This window comes from Triturus cristatus, chromosome 12 (genome assembly GCF_964204655.1).
Source record: "Triturus cristatus chromosome 12, aTriCri1.1, whole genome shotgun sequence".
NCBI classification, from domain to species: domain Eukaryota; kingdom Metazoa; phylum Chordata; class Amphibia; order Caudata; family Salamandridae; genus Triturus; species Triturus cristatus.
In genome coordinates this window covers 230,850,329-230,867,701 of record NC_140595.1, presented here as the reverse complement: position 1 = coordinate 230,867,701, position 17,373 = coordinate 230,850,329, and the positions used below count along the sequence as shown (strand labels likewise).

Below are 17,373 nucleotides of genomic sequence, written 5' to 3'. Positions count from 1 at the left end.
ACCTGAGCAGTCATCTCCCTCGAGTTGTGGCCACGGCCCCCAGTACTGTTGCATTTATTAAATGGTTTACAAAATGTGCACAGGTAAAATTAACTGAAGCTGCTCTTTTCTTTTTATATTTCAGTAAACCCACTAACAGTCTTTGGAAGTGAAGTCTTATGATGGTCACTCTCGAGGAAACTAGTGACAACATCTCATACTGCTTATGCTTTTACTGTTGGGACACTGAGCTTTGGCAAAGTCAATAGATCTGGCTTTAATGCGCAAACAAATACAAATAGCATATATTCATGCCTGTATTTGTATGTAATAGCAAGACATTATATAGAGCCTGATTTACTAAGGTAGCTCACACTTTTGAGTAATTTACACTTTCAAGTTAGTTTGGTACTTGTTGGCTATTCACAAAATCAGAGTACAAGTATTACTTACATGTTCCATCAAATTGAAGGGCCTGGGGGCTATTCACAAACAATGGATCTGATTACTAATGTCAAAAAGTAAATTATTTAATTTCATTTCATTTTATGACCTTATTCGGATAAAAAACATATCCATAAAACAACAGACACATTGCAATATTAAAAACAAAAAAAGTAAATTATACATGTAGATTTACTCACCAAGTGAAGTTTACCTTTGTGAATAGCCCAAGTAGTTTGTGAATAGCCCCTAGGACCTTCAGTTTGGTAAAGAAATATAAGATACACTTTTAGAATAAATAATGAATTTCTAAAAAGCAGTAAACGTACTCAGGAGTGTATATTATTCAAAAGAACAAGCTACCTTTATGAATAATGTCCAATACGTTTGTCCATGATTGTTTTAAGAGGCCTGCCTACTGTTCCTCTCCTTGGCTACTATATGAACCCGTTGACCTGGTTCTTGACTTTGTATGATTTTTATTTACTAAATAAAGTTTACTTGACCTGACCTGACCATGAACCTGGCATTAGTTGAAAGATCTTCTCCCTCTTAATATAATCCTCATTTCCATTGGGATGGTTCTGAGAGCTTCTCTTGTCATCTTGTGATACACTTTTTCTCTCACTTTTAGGGTGCAGTGACAGGGTAATGCTCAGTGTAGCTTATAAGTCTTGGTGCTTCACATCGCCACTTGTGAGGTGTCATGATTACCAGTGTTCCTTCTCATTTCTCAGCTTGGGGGGCCCGCTCTCTCTCTACTTTCGGTTTCAGCACTTCCTATAGAATAACAATCCTTGTTCTGCATGACCTCTCTGTGTTTTTGTGCTTGTTTTAGTTCTATATTTTGGATCATGGAGACGACTTCTTTTACTTGACCTTCAAATCCTCAATCTTTGACAGTACTCAGAGAAGTGCAGTTGTTCAAATAGTGGATTGATTCTTCACTGACATTAGAGGGACAGTCATTAATGGGGGTAACATTTCGTCTAGTGGTCTTGTGATCAGAAGCCCCAAACATTTAACAGGGACTCAAATTAGAGTGTGTTGCGATAAAGAGCTGTACAACAGATATGCCAAGGAGCATGAATCCTAGCAGGTGTTGGGTGGTAAGTGATATAGACCAATACGTGATATAGACCAATAATGGCCCTTCCTAGGCACCTCATCATCAGTAGATTCATTTGCTTCCCTTCCAGACCAGAGTGCCAAACCCTTGGTCTCACCATACTTGTGGATGCTCGCCGCTGCTCACCTGTTCCAGCCCTCTTCAAGACTTTCAACATCCTGCAGGTGAGGACTTTGCACTTTATGAATTGCTTTGGTGTCTGGTGCTCTCCAGTAGATTACTTTTTAACATTTCAGAGGAGCAGACATGTGAAATATAGATAGTGAAGATGAGAAAAGTTCTGTCACATGGTTGGTATGAAGAAGGCATGAGAAAATGAGACTGTAAAAACGATGAAATGTGAGTCTCAAATGTATAAACTTGTGTTCATTAGAGGGAAGACAGGAGTTCTGAATTTAAGGTTCCTAAATCCCTCGGAGAAGCGTGGTGGCAGAGATAAGGTCAGACAGGTCGACAAACAGAAGATAGTCTCAGGGTCATCCTGCCAAGATAAAAATGATGGTTGTTAGTGAAATGATCAGTATTATAGTGGATAAGGAGTTGTATAACTACTACAAAATATGTTGTATTAGTAAACATTTGTCACTGCATTAAGAGTACTGCATTCATTTCTGTAGGGCTAAACTTTAGGGTTGAGCTCAGTTCTCCTAGTTGTATTTAGAATTTTGGCCTGTTCTGTTGCAGTGATTGATGGCCTTTTGAAATGTTTTACATCGTCACATTTGAAATCCCTTGTAAATGAACAATTGTAAAGCAGCATAGCAGGTAGCAGCCCACCTGCTTTATTATTTGTGACCTCCCCCCAACCCCCTGACCCTGTCAGCTTCTTGGACCTCAGTCTGAGTGAGGACGTAATTGCTCTATTTGTGCTGTTTAAAGCTCTGTTAGGCATTGGTTTTGCTATACCAAAGTTCATATTTGATGCTTTGACAGGCGTCTGAACTTGCTGCAGTAGTTTACCTTCAATGTGCTGGACACTATGATCATAATTTTTGAGACTTTGCTCCTGCAATAGAAATGTATTTCTTAGGATACTGCAAGGTGTCCCATTTTTATGTGTGATCCCTTCAGCTTATCGTGGCTTTTTACCGAACTGCACCTTACTACTGGAGTTTTTGAGTCCATCGTTACAATGTTGTTTTAATTGTGTTTTATCAAACATTTTGTTGATCACAAACGTTACATGTACAAGTAAATATGCTCGAACAAACAAGTTTCTTTTCAATGTTACAAATCTTTAATATTGTGCACATTTAAGTTGTCAAATATTGCCAACAGTAAGCAATAAACAGTAATTTTGGTGTAGTTACAGTTTAAATGCACAATTTTGAGTCCCAGAATATACTGTGATGTGTGTTAAAAGGTTAAGAGTGCCATGAGAACACTTGGCAGCTATGAATGTCCACACAAGAACAACACCTTACCCCATCATGGACTCTCACCCTGCAGACAAAAAGTTCAGAACAGCAGTGGGGAGCATGCTAAAAGCATGACGTTTCAGATGCTTTAGAATGCAGAGCTACACATTAGTCTGGCGTATTTCAAAATGTTAAAGGTTTCACTGGGTACTCTGCTGTTGGCAAGGTTGTCCATCCCTGCCATGTTATAATATTTAGTAAGGAGTAGATGAATGATCCCCATTTGTGTCCGGGAATTGGTATTAAAACATTTTTTTTTGTTTACATTTCTTTATTGGGAGTTTTACATTTCATGGTACATAGTCGCACATCATTGTTACCACATGATGACAGAGGTGGGCAAGCAGGTGAAAGGTATCATTGCATTCTGGAACAACCATCACATTTCATATTTAACATCACTTATAAGAAATAGCAAAATGAAATGGAACACTTGAGGTGGGCTATCATGTGTAATGGTAGGTTGCCTGGTGCTTGCTGCCTGCATATGTGGGTTTCCCCGAGTCGTGGGTTGATGTTCAGTCCCCAAATCTATCCTCGTACACCTCCTTATATCTTGTCCATGATGTTATGTTATGTTATGTTATGTGAGGTGCCATTTGTAAAGCGCACTAACGCCGAAGCTTCCTGGCGCTGCTAGACAGGGAAGGAGAAAACGGAATACAGAGCAACCTAACAAAGGGGTGGGAAGAGATGGGTCTTTAAGAGTTTTCTGAATGAAAGAAGAGAGAGGGAAGATTTGATAGACAGTGGGAGGGAGTTCCAAAAAGTGGGGGCCAAATGAGAGAAGCGGCGACCACCAAATTTCTTGGTTTTGTCTTTAGGGATAATTAGTAAGTCATTGCGGGCAGAACGAAGATTGCGTGTAGGGCGGTAGGGTCGGATGAGGGAGTTGAGAAACCCTGGACTGGGGCAGTGAAGACATTTAAAGGTGAGACATGCCACCTTAAAGGCGACCCTTTGATTCATTGGGAGCCAATGGAGGCTGTGAAGCAGGGGTTTAGCGGATTGCCATCTAGGTAATCCGTGGATCAAGCGGGCTGCCTGATTTTGTACGACCTGAAGGCGGTTAAGCAGATAGAGTGGGAGACCATGGTAAATAGAGTTGGAAAAATCAAGACGAGAGAGTACAAGTGAGGTGACAGATTGAGTGAGTGCCGCAGAGGGGAGAAGGTGACGGACTTTACGAATCCTCCGAAGTTGGAACATGCATGATGAAATTACCGCTCCAACTTGGGCTTTGAGGGAAAGTTCAACGTCGATAATTACACCCAGACTTTTGATTGTTTTAGCTGGGGTAGGAGGGGAACCAAGCTCCGGCGGCCAGAACTGAGGGCCCCAATGGGTGTGGCTTAGGCCGGGGAGAAGGAGCTCAGTTTTTCCTGGGTTCAATTTTAATTGATTCTGGTCCATCCAGAGTTGTATGTGGATCATTACTGCGTGGAACGTATTGATAGCTAGTGGGGAATTAAGTGAGAAAACGAGCTGCAAATCATCAGCATAATTGAAGATTGTGATGTCCCATTTGAGGAGGGATTGAATCAGTGGCCGGAGATACAAATTAAATAGAAGCGGAGAGAGGGAGGAGCCCTGGGGGACTCCACAGGGCGTAGAAGATTTTTTGGCCGTGTAAGGGCCCAGGCGAACTGATTGTTCGCCTGTTCCCAAGACAGATGTGCCGACTACATAGGTGTCTGGGGGAAAACGTAAAACTGTTAACTGTGGGGGGGGATCAGGGAGCCTACAGATCGGATCTTGGTGATTGCCCAGTTTGTGGCAATTCTAGTTTGCTCGTCAATGAGCTGTGATTTTAGTGGCGGGAGGAAAGAGGAGCTTGGGGTGGGGGGGTTTGCATCTCCCATCAGGGGACCTGGGTGTAGGTCTTGTGGGGCCCTAGTATACAGTCAACCCTGGGTATCGCGTGGCTGTTACATGGTGGTGTTTGTTTGCGCTATGGGGGACAGGGGCGGAGTTTGGGATTGGGATTGTGTGGTCGTGAGGGATTCCTCTGGTGTTGCCTCTTGAACAAAAAGATGGGGTGTTTACATATCCCTTTCACCTCCTCATCTCTTAGTGTTTCTTCCTCTGCTGTTCCCCACTTTTTTACGGCGCCTATCCAGGCTGCTTCTTGGGGTCCTGCTGGGGCCCTCCAATGCATGGCTATTCCACGTTTCACTAAAAGCATAGCCAGGGATGTAAACCTGCATTGCACCTTTTCTGTCCTTCGCCTGCGGAAGACGCCTAGGGCGCATGCCTCCCACGTAGAGATGTTCATGAGGTTGACTGTCGCCCTTAGGATCTGGCCCAATACTGTTGGATTGTGGGACAGTCCCAGAACATGTGTTTAAAATTCGCCTCAGGTGCCTGGCATTAGGGGCATGTGAAATGTGTATCAGGGTAAAAACGGTGGAGCCGGTGTGGTGTCAAGTATGCACGATGTAAAATATTGAATTGGATGTTTTTGAAACGTGCATTCTTAGAAACCTTCTTTGGGTATTCTAGTGCTTTTTCCCATTCCTTATCATGAAGCACTCGTCCTATCTCGTCCTCCCATTTCTGGCGTAGGGCTTGTAAAGGAACTGTGATCAGTTCCCAGGTCGCTTTGTAGTGCCAAGTGACTAAATGTCTCCCTGCGCCCATACGCAGAATTGTGTGTAGCACGGATGTGTCAGTGGTCCCCCTCAGTGAGATCCCAGTAGTGTCGGGCGCTGTCTTCTAATCGCCTATGTACCAGGAATTGTCCCGGGGGTAGCTCGTAACCTTCCCTCAATTGAGCATATGGTTTCAGCCGCCCATCTTCGAACAGGGACTCAACCTCTGTCACCTCGTGTTCAGTCCGTATCCGGAGGGCGCCTGTGGTGTAATATTTCTCCCGTTGAGGAAATCCTACCAATGGGAGCAACGGGGAGTAGAGGGGCCGACCCCTTGACATAAGGTGTATACGCATCATGCATTTGCAGGCTATCGATACCTGTAAGGGGTGTGTACGCGTAGGCTTGGAACCTGGCATCAGTAATCTCCGGAGGGCCGGGAGAGGTATCCGGACATCATTAGAGAATGTCTCCTCTATGTGGCGCTCTGCCGTCCAATGGGACAGCCACTGAAGCTGAGCCGCTAGGAAATATGCTTCAAAGGAGGGTGCTCCCAGACCTCCCTGCGTTGTGGGTAAGTAGAGGGTCTGTAAAAACACCCTGTGTCTACCCCAGCCCCATATCCACGTTGTAAATCGTGTGTCTAGTTCCTGAAAAAAGGAGCGAGGCGGTATCACTGGGAGATTAGTGAAGGAGTAGAGCAGTCTGAGTACCATAATCATCTTAGCTAGGGCTACTGGCCCTATGGGGGCCAAGGGCAGGGTCTTTCAGAAGGCGACCACCATGCGTAGTCTGGCCAATATCTTGCGGTGGTACCCCTCATAGAGGCTTTCGGGTGAGTGATACAGTCTCACTCCTAGGTACCGGGGTGCCACAGCACTCCAACCTAGTGTCTGGGGCCCAATCGTTATCTCCGTGGGAGCTAGATGGGGGCTCAGTGGGAAGATCGTCGATTTTTCCCAGTTGACTTTAAGACCGGAGGCCTCTGCAAAACCTTGTAATGTCGTCCATATCGGTGTAAGATCACTGGTGATATCAAGTCCATAGATCAGGAGATCATCTGCGTATAACGATACACAATGGACCGTGTCTGCGATTGGAATACCCCAGGCCTCACCCTGCTGACGCAGACGAATGGCCAGGGGTTCCACTGCCAAGGCGAATAGGAGGGGAGACGAGGGGCATCTTTGTCTCGTCCCCCGCTCCACCGGGAATGGAGCTGAAAAGTACTTACCCACTCTCACCCTAGCCGTGAGGCCCTTATAGAGGAGTTGTGTGTATGCCAGCAGGGTCGGGCCTACGCATACTTTACGGAGGACTGTGAATAGGTATGGCCATAGTAGTGTATCGAAGGCCTTTTCCAGGTCCAGGATTAGGCATGCGGCTCGTGGGAAGTGATCTTTCGCCCTATCATGTATATGGAAGAGCCTACGTATGTTCTGTGACACGCTGCGCCTGGGGAGAAAACCACTTTGGTTTGGGTGGATCAACTGCGGGATGACTTAGATGTACCGATCCGCCAGGATTTTCCCCAAAATGTTACAGTCTGCGTTGGTATTAAAACATTTAAACATAGGACTCTTACTTTTTAAATCCATTAATAGTCCTGTAAACATGACAGAGTATTGACAGAGTGAGTGTGAGGTAATAAGATGTGAGTGTGAGTGCATACACAGACTTTCTATGCTTAAAACAGTCTAACATAAGTCCATTGGACACACTATCATTGGGAAGATACTATACACCCTGCATTATTTAGCCTTTAAATAAAATAAAATATGTGCTTTATAACAGTCGCTGCAAAAAACAATGGAAGCACATAGTTATTGTGTATTTTTGGGCTTAGCCAGCTGAATAAACACTAACAAGCACTAATTTCAAAAGGTTTGGAAAACAATAAGAAAACACCACTTGAAGTACACAAAAATAAACACTGAAAACAGGACAGCCTAGTTACCGGCATGACAGTTCTGTGAATATAGGAATGACTGCTATGAATATTCCCATGAACATAGCTCTACTATTTTCACCCTGACCATGTAGAGTAGGTTTGGGCAAATTGTATAGTTTTCTCGAACAGCACAAATGCATTGAGGTACAGGAAGAGATAATGAGAGTTGAGGTACTTCTCTCTAATGCTTGTTCCTCTCTCTACATACTTTGCCAGTGGTGCAGAAAATAAACAACCCTCTGGAGATTATAAGCATCTTCATGTGATAAAAGGGGTGACCTTTTCTTCACTGATCAAAAATCCCTTATTAAGTTCACTGACTTTCTGATCCTCTTGCCTTCTGGGTCCACCTCTTTGTGTTGCAAGTTCACACTGTGGCTGTGTTAGAAGATTCTGGTGGATACTTCTAACTGCAGAGACCTCCCTTTTAGGATATCCCTGGGAGTCAGTCTGGGTCTGGAGAATTCTTCAGCAATGCTCCAGTGTGCAAGTAGATGGCGTCATGTGGCACTTTGGTGACAATGTGCTGCCCGGCAGATGACCGAGCAGAGTTGCATATATATGCCACCCCTTGCACTGACCTCAGTTCCTGTTTTCCACACCCTTTGATGGGGATCCGTAGATCCACTCCCAACTTTTTTCACAGTGTGCTATGAGACAATATCCCCACTGAAAACTACTGGAAGCAGATTCCGGTCACAGACCTGCACAAGGTGTGTGAGGGGTGCTTTGGCTCCAGGCATGATTCCACATTGTGGGAAAAGTGTGCCCTCATGTTTTACAATGAAATTTGGGGCAGAGAGGCTAAACTCTACATTACTGAGCCCAAGAAGAGGTCTTGGTTGAAGCTCATTGCAGGTTTTGCTCCAAACTGTGTGCCTGGTCGTGGTTTGGGCCGCTCCCCTGAAAAATGCACTTCACAGTCGAAGTCTTTGAGAAAGTCCAAATCGAAGTCTAGACACAAGCGCAAGAAGTCTCAACCCATCCCCCCACTGGAAGAGCAAGAAGGCGTAAGGGGGTCAGGGTAAAGATTGCTCTCCTCTAAGGTCTCCTAATGTGACCATTCCACGGTGGCCAGGACTTCCTAAGCACTCCACCCTGGAAAGCCTGATTGTTCAAGCCTTGAAAAATGAGGTTAATCCAAATTCGTTTCCGCTATACCTTCGGATAGGGAATGAAAAATAATTAATGCCTTCAGAAAGAGAATGTTATCTTTGACCTGTCTAGTACACAGATGTTTTAATGCGATTTACCTTCTGGGGAGGTAAACCCATGCATTGTGGGACATAACTGGTAAAATCTTGCTGGCCATTAATGAGGACCTGAGAGTGTTGCTAGCCCAAACAACTTAGGATGGTCAAGAGGTAACAAGTGTGTACACTAAGCTGGTTTGGACACCACAGACTGCATCAAACATCCATAAAATACATGCCCTTTAAAAGCTCCAGGCTATCTGGAGAAAAAACTGATTCAGCGGCAGAACCATTCAAGGATAGTTGTGTCAAAGCATGATCCTTAAGACTTTTAACAACAGCTAAACAATGTCCCTACCAGTACAGAAAGATTCAAAGGCTATTTATTGTCAATAGCATATAGTCAGTGCTAACTCTCTCGACTTGTACTGCAGCCGGGGAGGAAATTCCGTATTCTGCCACCACCCAGCTAAGCATGAGCCTTAAAGGGCAAACTGAAGCAGCCTGGTGGCCAGCACCACAGGGGAGGAAGAATTGGAGGAATGTTGTCCCTGCTGGACTGGACGTTCTAGCAGGGATGCTCCTTCCATGTTAGCCAATCGATCAATCTGTCAATGTTTTTGCCTCCCCTCCCTCGAAACAGGAAGAGACACTCCATCGGTTAGGCCATAAGAGAGCATTGAGCTTTTACTTCGACTGCACAAAGGACCATTTTGTAGATAATCCGCTTTTTGTGGGATTTTATAGTGTGAAGAAAAGCAAGGCAGTGCAAAAAGGTCCTAGTCAAGGTGAATGGTCCTTTGCATCATGATCTGCTATTTACTGTCCAGGAAGCAGCCCCCAGAAGGCCTGCGGGCTCATTCCACCAGGGCAAAGGCCACTAAAATGGATCGTGGTACCTGTTATTTTGCTTTTATTCATGTATGTACCAACATGTGCATGGCACAGAGTACCTGCTGAGCCACATGATGCCTCTCAGAGGTACGCAGAAGCATTACTGAAAAGTTCTCTGGATCGAGTCTGGCAACTGGGAATATACTAAAGCTGAGGAACCTGCAGTTAGAATAACCACCAGAAAGAGTGTTACTGAAGGCATTTACTTGTTCATCAGTGTCACCTCCAACAGTTCCAACCATAATGTCTGCTTTGTTCTTTGGCCTGGGTTACCTTGATATACACCAAAATGAAATAGACTCAACCAAGAGCTGCTTAACATCAACTTGACCCTCAACACTTAAAAAAGACTTTCAATACTGACCTCTTTGCCTAAGCATAAACAAAGCCTTCATTTTTTACAACCGTTGGAGAGCCAGTTACTCTTTTACCTTGAGCATTCTGACCTTATGAGGCTATGCTTGATGAAGATTTGCTAGGCAAAAATCATCAAGAGATGGAACCAATATTTATGTTGGGCAAGGAGGTTTTTGATTTCTTAAAGCAAATAGTGCATGTGAGTAACCAATACTTTTATACACAGTAGGTGACAGAGAAACAACAGCAATGCAACCTCAAGTTCCAAGCACACTGTCCCCAGAGTACACAATGTTAAATAGAACTTGTTTTGGGGAACTGGAGTTCAGAGAGTCAAAACTGTCAAGACCATACTAGAGTGGATCTTTGTCAGTATGTTGAAAGAAAAATAGGGAAGAACACTCATTAAATGGGTCGATTTCCTGGAATATTCAACTCCCCACAAATCTCCGTTTTGCAGTTGCTGTGCTGATATTTCAACTGTACATTATGCTTTGGTCCTCCACATGCTCCATACTCTTGTTCTGTCTCACCCCCCTGTTTTACCCTCTAATCACTGGCTTGTGAACATATTCACTCAGTTTACTGTCGAGGTAACCCGCCACCTTTGCATCAGTCCATATGTGAAAGACCCCCCTCCTCTCCTCCAGAAACATACTCTGTAAGGGAAACCTTATGAACGTGGTCTATGCCATACTGGTCCATTCAACTCCGATGTCCAAGAGAGAACCCATGGGCTCACCACTCACCTTATGAAACTCCCTATCCGGGACACTCCCTTTTGCTCTGTTAGATTTTTTATCTGCTTATTATCTATGTATTGCTTGAACAGGTTGACTTCACACCAACAAAGATAAAGCAATTGGACGCCAGGTTTATTAAGAAGTCAACTAAGGTTCAGATGCTTCTTCTTGTGGCTAGAAGCTGCATATTGATAGGTGTCTAGGTAGTCTTTCATCTGAATGTCAAAAACAGGTTGTTGATACAAATTTAAATCTCTAGATGAGACTGTTGGAAAGAAAACATGTTTGATCTCACTAAGCTGCGGAGCGATTCCCATGAGTATCAGGGATCTTTTTCTTTGGATAAGTGGAATGGTCATGATAGAAATGGAGTTGAAAAAGTCTCAGACAAATTTTGGTAGTGACATACAATATTTTCAGTAACTTTAATACTCCAGAACCTGGGACCACTACACTGTTGCTAGATGACAAGAAGTAGGAACTATATCGCTATTTTAGATGATGTTTTGTTGAAGGGGAAACACACTCTTTTCTTGGTATCTAATAGCATCCCGATGAATTAGATGCTCTAAGAGTGTGATTTATTCATTTATGCATATATGTGTAGGGCCTGTGATTTAAATATCACTGGTTGACTGCATCACCTATTGTGCCATCCACTACAGGGACAGTGTAAGACATGGTTTCAGGCCCACCATTATAGCCTGGCTGTAGTAGTTTAACAACTGCTATTTTACCTGTCAAAATAAACCATTTTAAAAGGTCTAAACCTCCCTTTTAAATATTAATGAGTCACCCCATGCTATGTGGGCCTTTTAGTCCACAAGGTAGAGTGCATGGTGTTTAAAAGTAGGACATGGAAAAATGTAATGCTAACATGTCCTTACAGTGGCAACCTCCAGTAAGCTATTTTCACTGTGGCAGGCCTAGCTGTAAAATGTTGAAAACCTGAGCACATGATATTATTAGTCTATTTTGGGAATGAGACTAGCTAGATGACTATTTAAACAATAGTTACTAAAGGTCCTATTCAAAGGTGAAGTTGGATTTCTAATAAATATTAAGGAAACATAACTTTTACAAAGTTACGCTTACCTGCCTCAAGTACCTAGAGGGTAAATTTGAATTTGCTCTCCTACATCTGTCTGCCAATAATAAGCATTTAAATCAGTGTGAAAAAATAGTAATTTGCTCTTCGGCGCTACAAAATAGGTCACTGTGATTGACAGGTTGACCAGAGTGGGCAGGGAGGACTTTGTTGACCCCAGATGTATGCATCACCTTTTGTGTTTCATTTTACATGTATGTTATAGCCAGATGTTCTTTGCGGGTTTTCCGTTGAGGTTTTGTAATGTGGAGCAGGTGGTTTTTTTCTGTTGCATAAAAAAAGTGCATTAGGCAGTAGGGGCTGAATTAGTTACTTTTTTTAGGGTGAGCTCCTGTCTAATAATAATTTTACTTCCTTTTGTTATGCCTTTTTCCAGGTATGGGACTGTTTTGTTTCGGTATATTAGAAGTTTCTTGATGCAGTAGTAATTTCTGTAAAGTAACTAAATGTAAGAAATAGAAGTAGCAGAGTGTTTTGTTAATTAATTGTCATTTTTTATTTGCCATTTTTAACTTTAATTAATTTTATTTTGTAGCTTAAATATATATTTTACTTACTTTGCACTGTAGTTGTATATATATCTCCACTTCTGTTTTCAGGATCTGGTTCAAACATGGTGCAGAGTTCCCTCTTCTTCTTGCAGCTTTTGTAGTTTTTCGAGTAGTAGTTGTTGAATTTTGGGTGCCTTTGAATTTTTTTTTAAACAAACTTTATTGCAGTTATGTTGAAACAAGACAGTAATCACACCAATTACTAATATTGGATTAACCGTGCCTACGCAAATCAGGTTACCTAGAGCTCCTGTCAAGACCTTCCAGACAAAATGTTATTGTGTCAGTATGCCTCTACTAGTGTCATACTAAGACAGGATCGTTTCCCAAACACTCAATAATGAGTTCTCGACCTTCACATGCAATATCAGAGGCATTTGGAAGGAACATCACTCCCACTACCCCTATTTCCCCTCTTGGTCCTGCAATCCCGCACATAGTCGGCAGCTCCAGGTTAGGCACGATCTATAGCCCCATCTGGAGGATCCAGTGCATAAGTTTCCCTGTGAGACCTCGCTTCAAGCCTCCTCAATAGATGACGGGTTAACAAACCACCCTCTACCCTCCCCCACCCCTCCAACAAGTCAGACATGTCGCTCCATCCGCTATCTCCCAGTATTAAGAATAGGTCACGCTGATTGGCCCACTGGTATTACAATGTCAGGGGACAAATGGATGGGAGCTACCACTCAGTACCCGCTGCCCTCCAGCCCCACCACCCTCTCTATAAGGGCGATGCAGCCATGCATGTGCGCTAGTGTTGTCGTGAAGGGGGATCAGTCAGTGTCGTCCGTCAGGTTCTTAAGTAAGTCCACCATCGCCACCCATGCTCTGGCTGCAGTCAACATTTTGTCATTATTGGCTCTCTGGGCCATTTGTAGTCTGGGAGTCCCCTCGCAGTCGGCCCACTTTATAAATTCCCGCAGCCAGCGCGCGGCATTAGGCGCCGTGACCGCTTTCCAATGACTGGTGATTTCTCGTTTAGCAAGGACTAGCCCCAAGTCTATGAATTTACTGGTAACTTTGTTGCGGGCAGTGTGGGGAAACCAGTGAATTAAGCAAAGACCCGGGGTCTGATCAATGCTCCTGTCCGTTATTTCGCCCAGTGTAGCCGTTAACTCCCCCCAATACTCATGCAGCAATGGGCACTCCCAAAACATATCTAAAAATGTAGCATTCTCTAATTTACAACGGGGACAATTTTGTGTGCCTTTGATTTTGTTGGTTTAGTTGTTTGTGTGATTTTATTGGTTAACAGCCTCATGCATCAAGCCAAAATCCAGTCGGTAAAATACCGATTCGTTATTAGCTCCCGGTAGCGAGTCAAAAATACCCAATCTCAATGCATCAACCCAAAACGTGAGCAAATAACGAATCGGAAAAAAAATATCCGCTAACATACCGATTCACTAATACCCAAAATGCTAAATTACCGAATCGCTATATACCGATTAGCAGTTACCGAAATCACTATTAGCTCCTGGAAAGTGCCAATAGCAAATAACGAATCGCACCCCAATGCAACAAAACTCGCTAATAACGAAAATCCCAAAAATAGCTATTTTGCAAGAGCTAAATAAGGGGAATCAAAACCTGGAGGTAAAGTAAAAAAAAAAAAGAAAAGGCAATGCTAAAAAAAAATCTACATGTGCAAATGATTGAGGCAATCACTAAACCCTTAAATGTGGCCCAGGAGACCCTGTTGGCTCCCACAAAATGGCTGCCCTCTACGTGCTTGCAAGGAGGATGCGGATCAATGCAGCAGGACAGCGCAGGAGAAGGGTCCAGGAGCGAGTTTTCAGACTGCGCATAACCTTGCTCGGGCAGAATGAGGACGAGGTGTACGAGAAGTATCGCCTCAATTGTGCTATGATCATGCGCCTGATTGCAGACCTGGAACCATTACTGCAGCACCAGACACACCGGACAAATGCAATCCCTGCGCACGTTCAGGTCCTATGCAGCCTGCACCTACTGGCCTCAGGGAGTTTCCAGGGGGTAATTGCGGTGGCCGGAGGTGTATCGCAAAGCGCACTGTCACGCTTCTTCAAGAAATTCCTAGATGCCATGCTGACAATGCTACACACACACATCAGCTTCCCCACAACCCCACAGCAGTTGGACCGCACCAAACAGACTTTCTACCAGGTGGCACAATTCCCACATGTGATTGGATGCATCGACTGCACGCATATCGCCATATGTCCTCCCGCAGCAAATGAGTACATATTCCGGAACCGCAAGTCATACCACTCGATCAACGTGCAGGTTGTGTGCGATGCCAAGAACATCATAACGGACCTAGTGGCACAATTCCCAGGGAGCACACACGACTCCTACATCTTCCGCCACAGTGGAATGCACAGGCGACTAATCAACTGAGAATTTGGAGAGGGACTCCTGCTAGGTACGTAGAAAAACGCTTCCCCACACCAACACCACACATGTATGTACATCACCAATGCTAAGTCTATGCTTCTATCTTCTAGGTGACAGTGCTTACGCCCTGCGTCAATACATACTCACCCCATACATCAATCCAGCAACCCCGCAGGAACATCGCTACAACGCTGCACACATCAGCACTAGGAATGTAATAGAGAGGACTTTTGGGATTCTCAAGAGTCGCTTTAGAATCCTCCACAAGACTGGCGGCGCCATGCTATACAAACCTGAAACATGCTGCCGGATAATTGCTGTATGTGCAATGCTGCACAACATTGCCACCAGAAGGGGGATACCCATAGAGGTGGACAGGGATGACGACCACCGGGATGACCAACCACCCGGCCAACAATGACAGGCACACATCCCTAACACAGCAGAGGGCCATAGGAGGCGGACATACATAATGCAAAATCATTTTTGAAACATGTGAAGATGAGACATTACAAGTTAGTTTGGGGTGCAACTGTTTAATGCACAGTAGCACTGAGGTTTGTGCAACAAAACTAGCTATGTAAATCATGCTCCAATTGCATAAATGTAAATAAAAGGTGCCTTAAAGTCACGCCTGTGCATACTCAGTAAGTGGATGTCCATGGTTGCCCCACCATGGTCCTGCATGCATGTCCAACTGTCTAGTGGCGCTTCCGACGTACCCCAAGCCTCCACTCAGGTGTATCCAATGCCTCACCACGGCCTGGCCCCGTGGAGGCATGCGAACTGCGGCGCCTGGTGCTGGCCTCTGCCAGTGACACGCTGCTGACACTGGAGGCAGCCTCACTGGCGTCATCCCCTCCCAAAGCAGCAGCACTGCATGTGCTGCTCTGAAGGTGTTCCACAGCAGTGGTGATGTGTCCTAGTGACTTCGCTACATCCCCGCAGAAGTGGCCAAGGTCCACCTGCAGGGACACTGAGCGGCGTGCCAACACTGCGGTGCTGTTGCTGTGTCGTGTTATAGCCTTGGTAGCGGCGGCGGAACGCAACAATTGCTGCCGGTGCCTCCTCTCATGGCACTCATGGCCCTCCCTCATGGCACGGGTGAGCTCATGTACCTCCTCCCTGAGCTGAGCATTGCCCTCTGCCACCACAGTGGTCATGTCCCTGACCGCCGTGCTCATGTCCGTAACTGCTGCAGTCATGGCGCGCATCTCCCTAGCAAGGCGCACGATATTGCAGCTAATGTTTGCCACATGTCGTCCCTGCTGGCGCTGTGTACGCAGCATCCTCTCCTCGATTGCAGAAGTTGCTGGGACATCCTGTTCGGCTGAGGAGACGGAACTTCGACGAGCCCTGCGCCGCCGTGCGCGTCTTGCGCCTCCAGGTGGTGCATCAGGTGGTGTGTTGGTGCGCTGCCTGGGTGCCAATTGCGAGGAGGGTGTTTCCATCTCCTGCAAGGGCGCAACTTGGGACCTGCGCCTCTGCGCTATTGTGGCTGTTGTAGCTGCAGCCTGTTTGGCTGGTGCCGTTGCTTGTGGCGCTGGTGCTGGTGGCGTTGCTGGTGGTGCTGGTGGAGGTGGTGCTGTTGGGGTGGCAGGTGTAGGTGATGCATGCGCGTCCTGCGCTGTCTCCTGGTCGGACTCGACGGGTGTTTCGGAGATGATCAGCTGCCCGCTGTCGTCCGAATCCCCAGGTGATGCATCTGTGTGTGAAACAGTGCATGGTTAGTGGGATAATTACACCTACATAGTGTTGTACACATAAATGTCCCTCTGTGGTCCACTGAATAAACATTCTCCATCCATGTTCAACTGATGTGGTGTATGGTCATTGGATTTACGCCTGTACATGCACACTGGGCTGACTAGACTACAACTCCCATGATGCACTAGTGTCATGTGTAAAGCTGTGTGTGCCAGAGCTGCAGACACACTGAGATCGGGCTGGGGGCATGGAAATGGATTTACGCTATGCTGGGTGTGGGCATAGGCATGCATCTTACCTTGGGCACTTGTGGCTGCGCCGGACGTGTCCATCTGGGTCACCCCCACGACGGCTTCCCGCTCTATCGTCCCTTCCACCAGGTCCTCCAGGGCTGTGTTGGATGGTGCTGTAGATGGTCCGCCTCCAGTCCTGCTCGCCTCCCGGAGCCTCTCCGCAATCCTCTCCTTGGCACGCTTCCGCAGGTCGTACCACCTTTTTTTGAGGTCGTCGATGCTGCGGGGCGTGACGCCAACTGCATTCACCCTCTCACGGATGCGCAGCCATATGCGCCGCTTCTCCTGCTCAGGCACCTTGAGGGACAGCTTGCCAAAGAGGCGGTCGTGTTTGCTGGAGACTCCCTCGATAAGGTACTCAAGCTCCCTGTCCGAGAATTTCTGCTTTCGCTTGCGTGCTGACTCAGCGCTGGATGGCACTTCCTGCGCCATGATGTGTGTGTCTTGGGATTTGCAGAGTCGGTGTGGCCTCACTCTGCACAGGCAGTCTTCCTTCCCAGCTCCTGTCTGCTCCTCTGACGAGGCTATGTGGGTGGGGCTGCAGTATTTCCTGGTTGGTGATGTCATCTGCACGTTCCCGGAGCGACGCGGTCATTTGCGATTTCGCTATTACCGATTCGCTAATAGCTAACTCGG

General features: G+C 45.7%; 1 protein-coding gene across 2 annotated transcripts in view; it reads left to right on the top strand.

Annotated features, from left to right (window-relative positions):
* PLEKHG4 (pleckstrin homology and RhoGEF domain containing G4) overlaps positions 1–17,373 on the top strand; it is a 1,592,954-nt gene that overhangs the window by 147,228 nt on the left and 1,428,353 nt on the right. For both annotated transcript variants that reach the window (XM_085638629.1, XM_085638628.1), the window contains exon 3: positions 1,623–1,716. In XM_085638629.1, the coding sequence (XP_085494755.1) occupies positions 1,623–1,716 (94 nt within the window). The remainder of the gene's footprint in view (positions 1–1,622; positions 1,717–17,373) is intronic.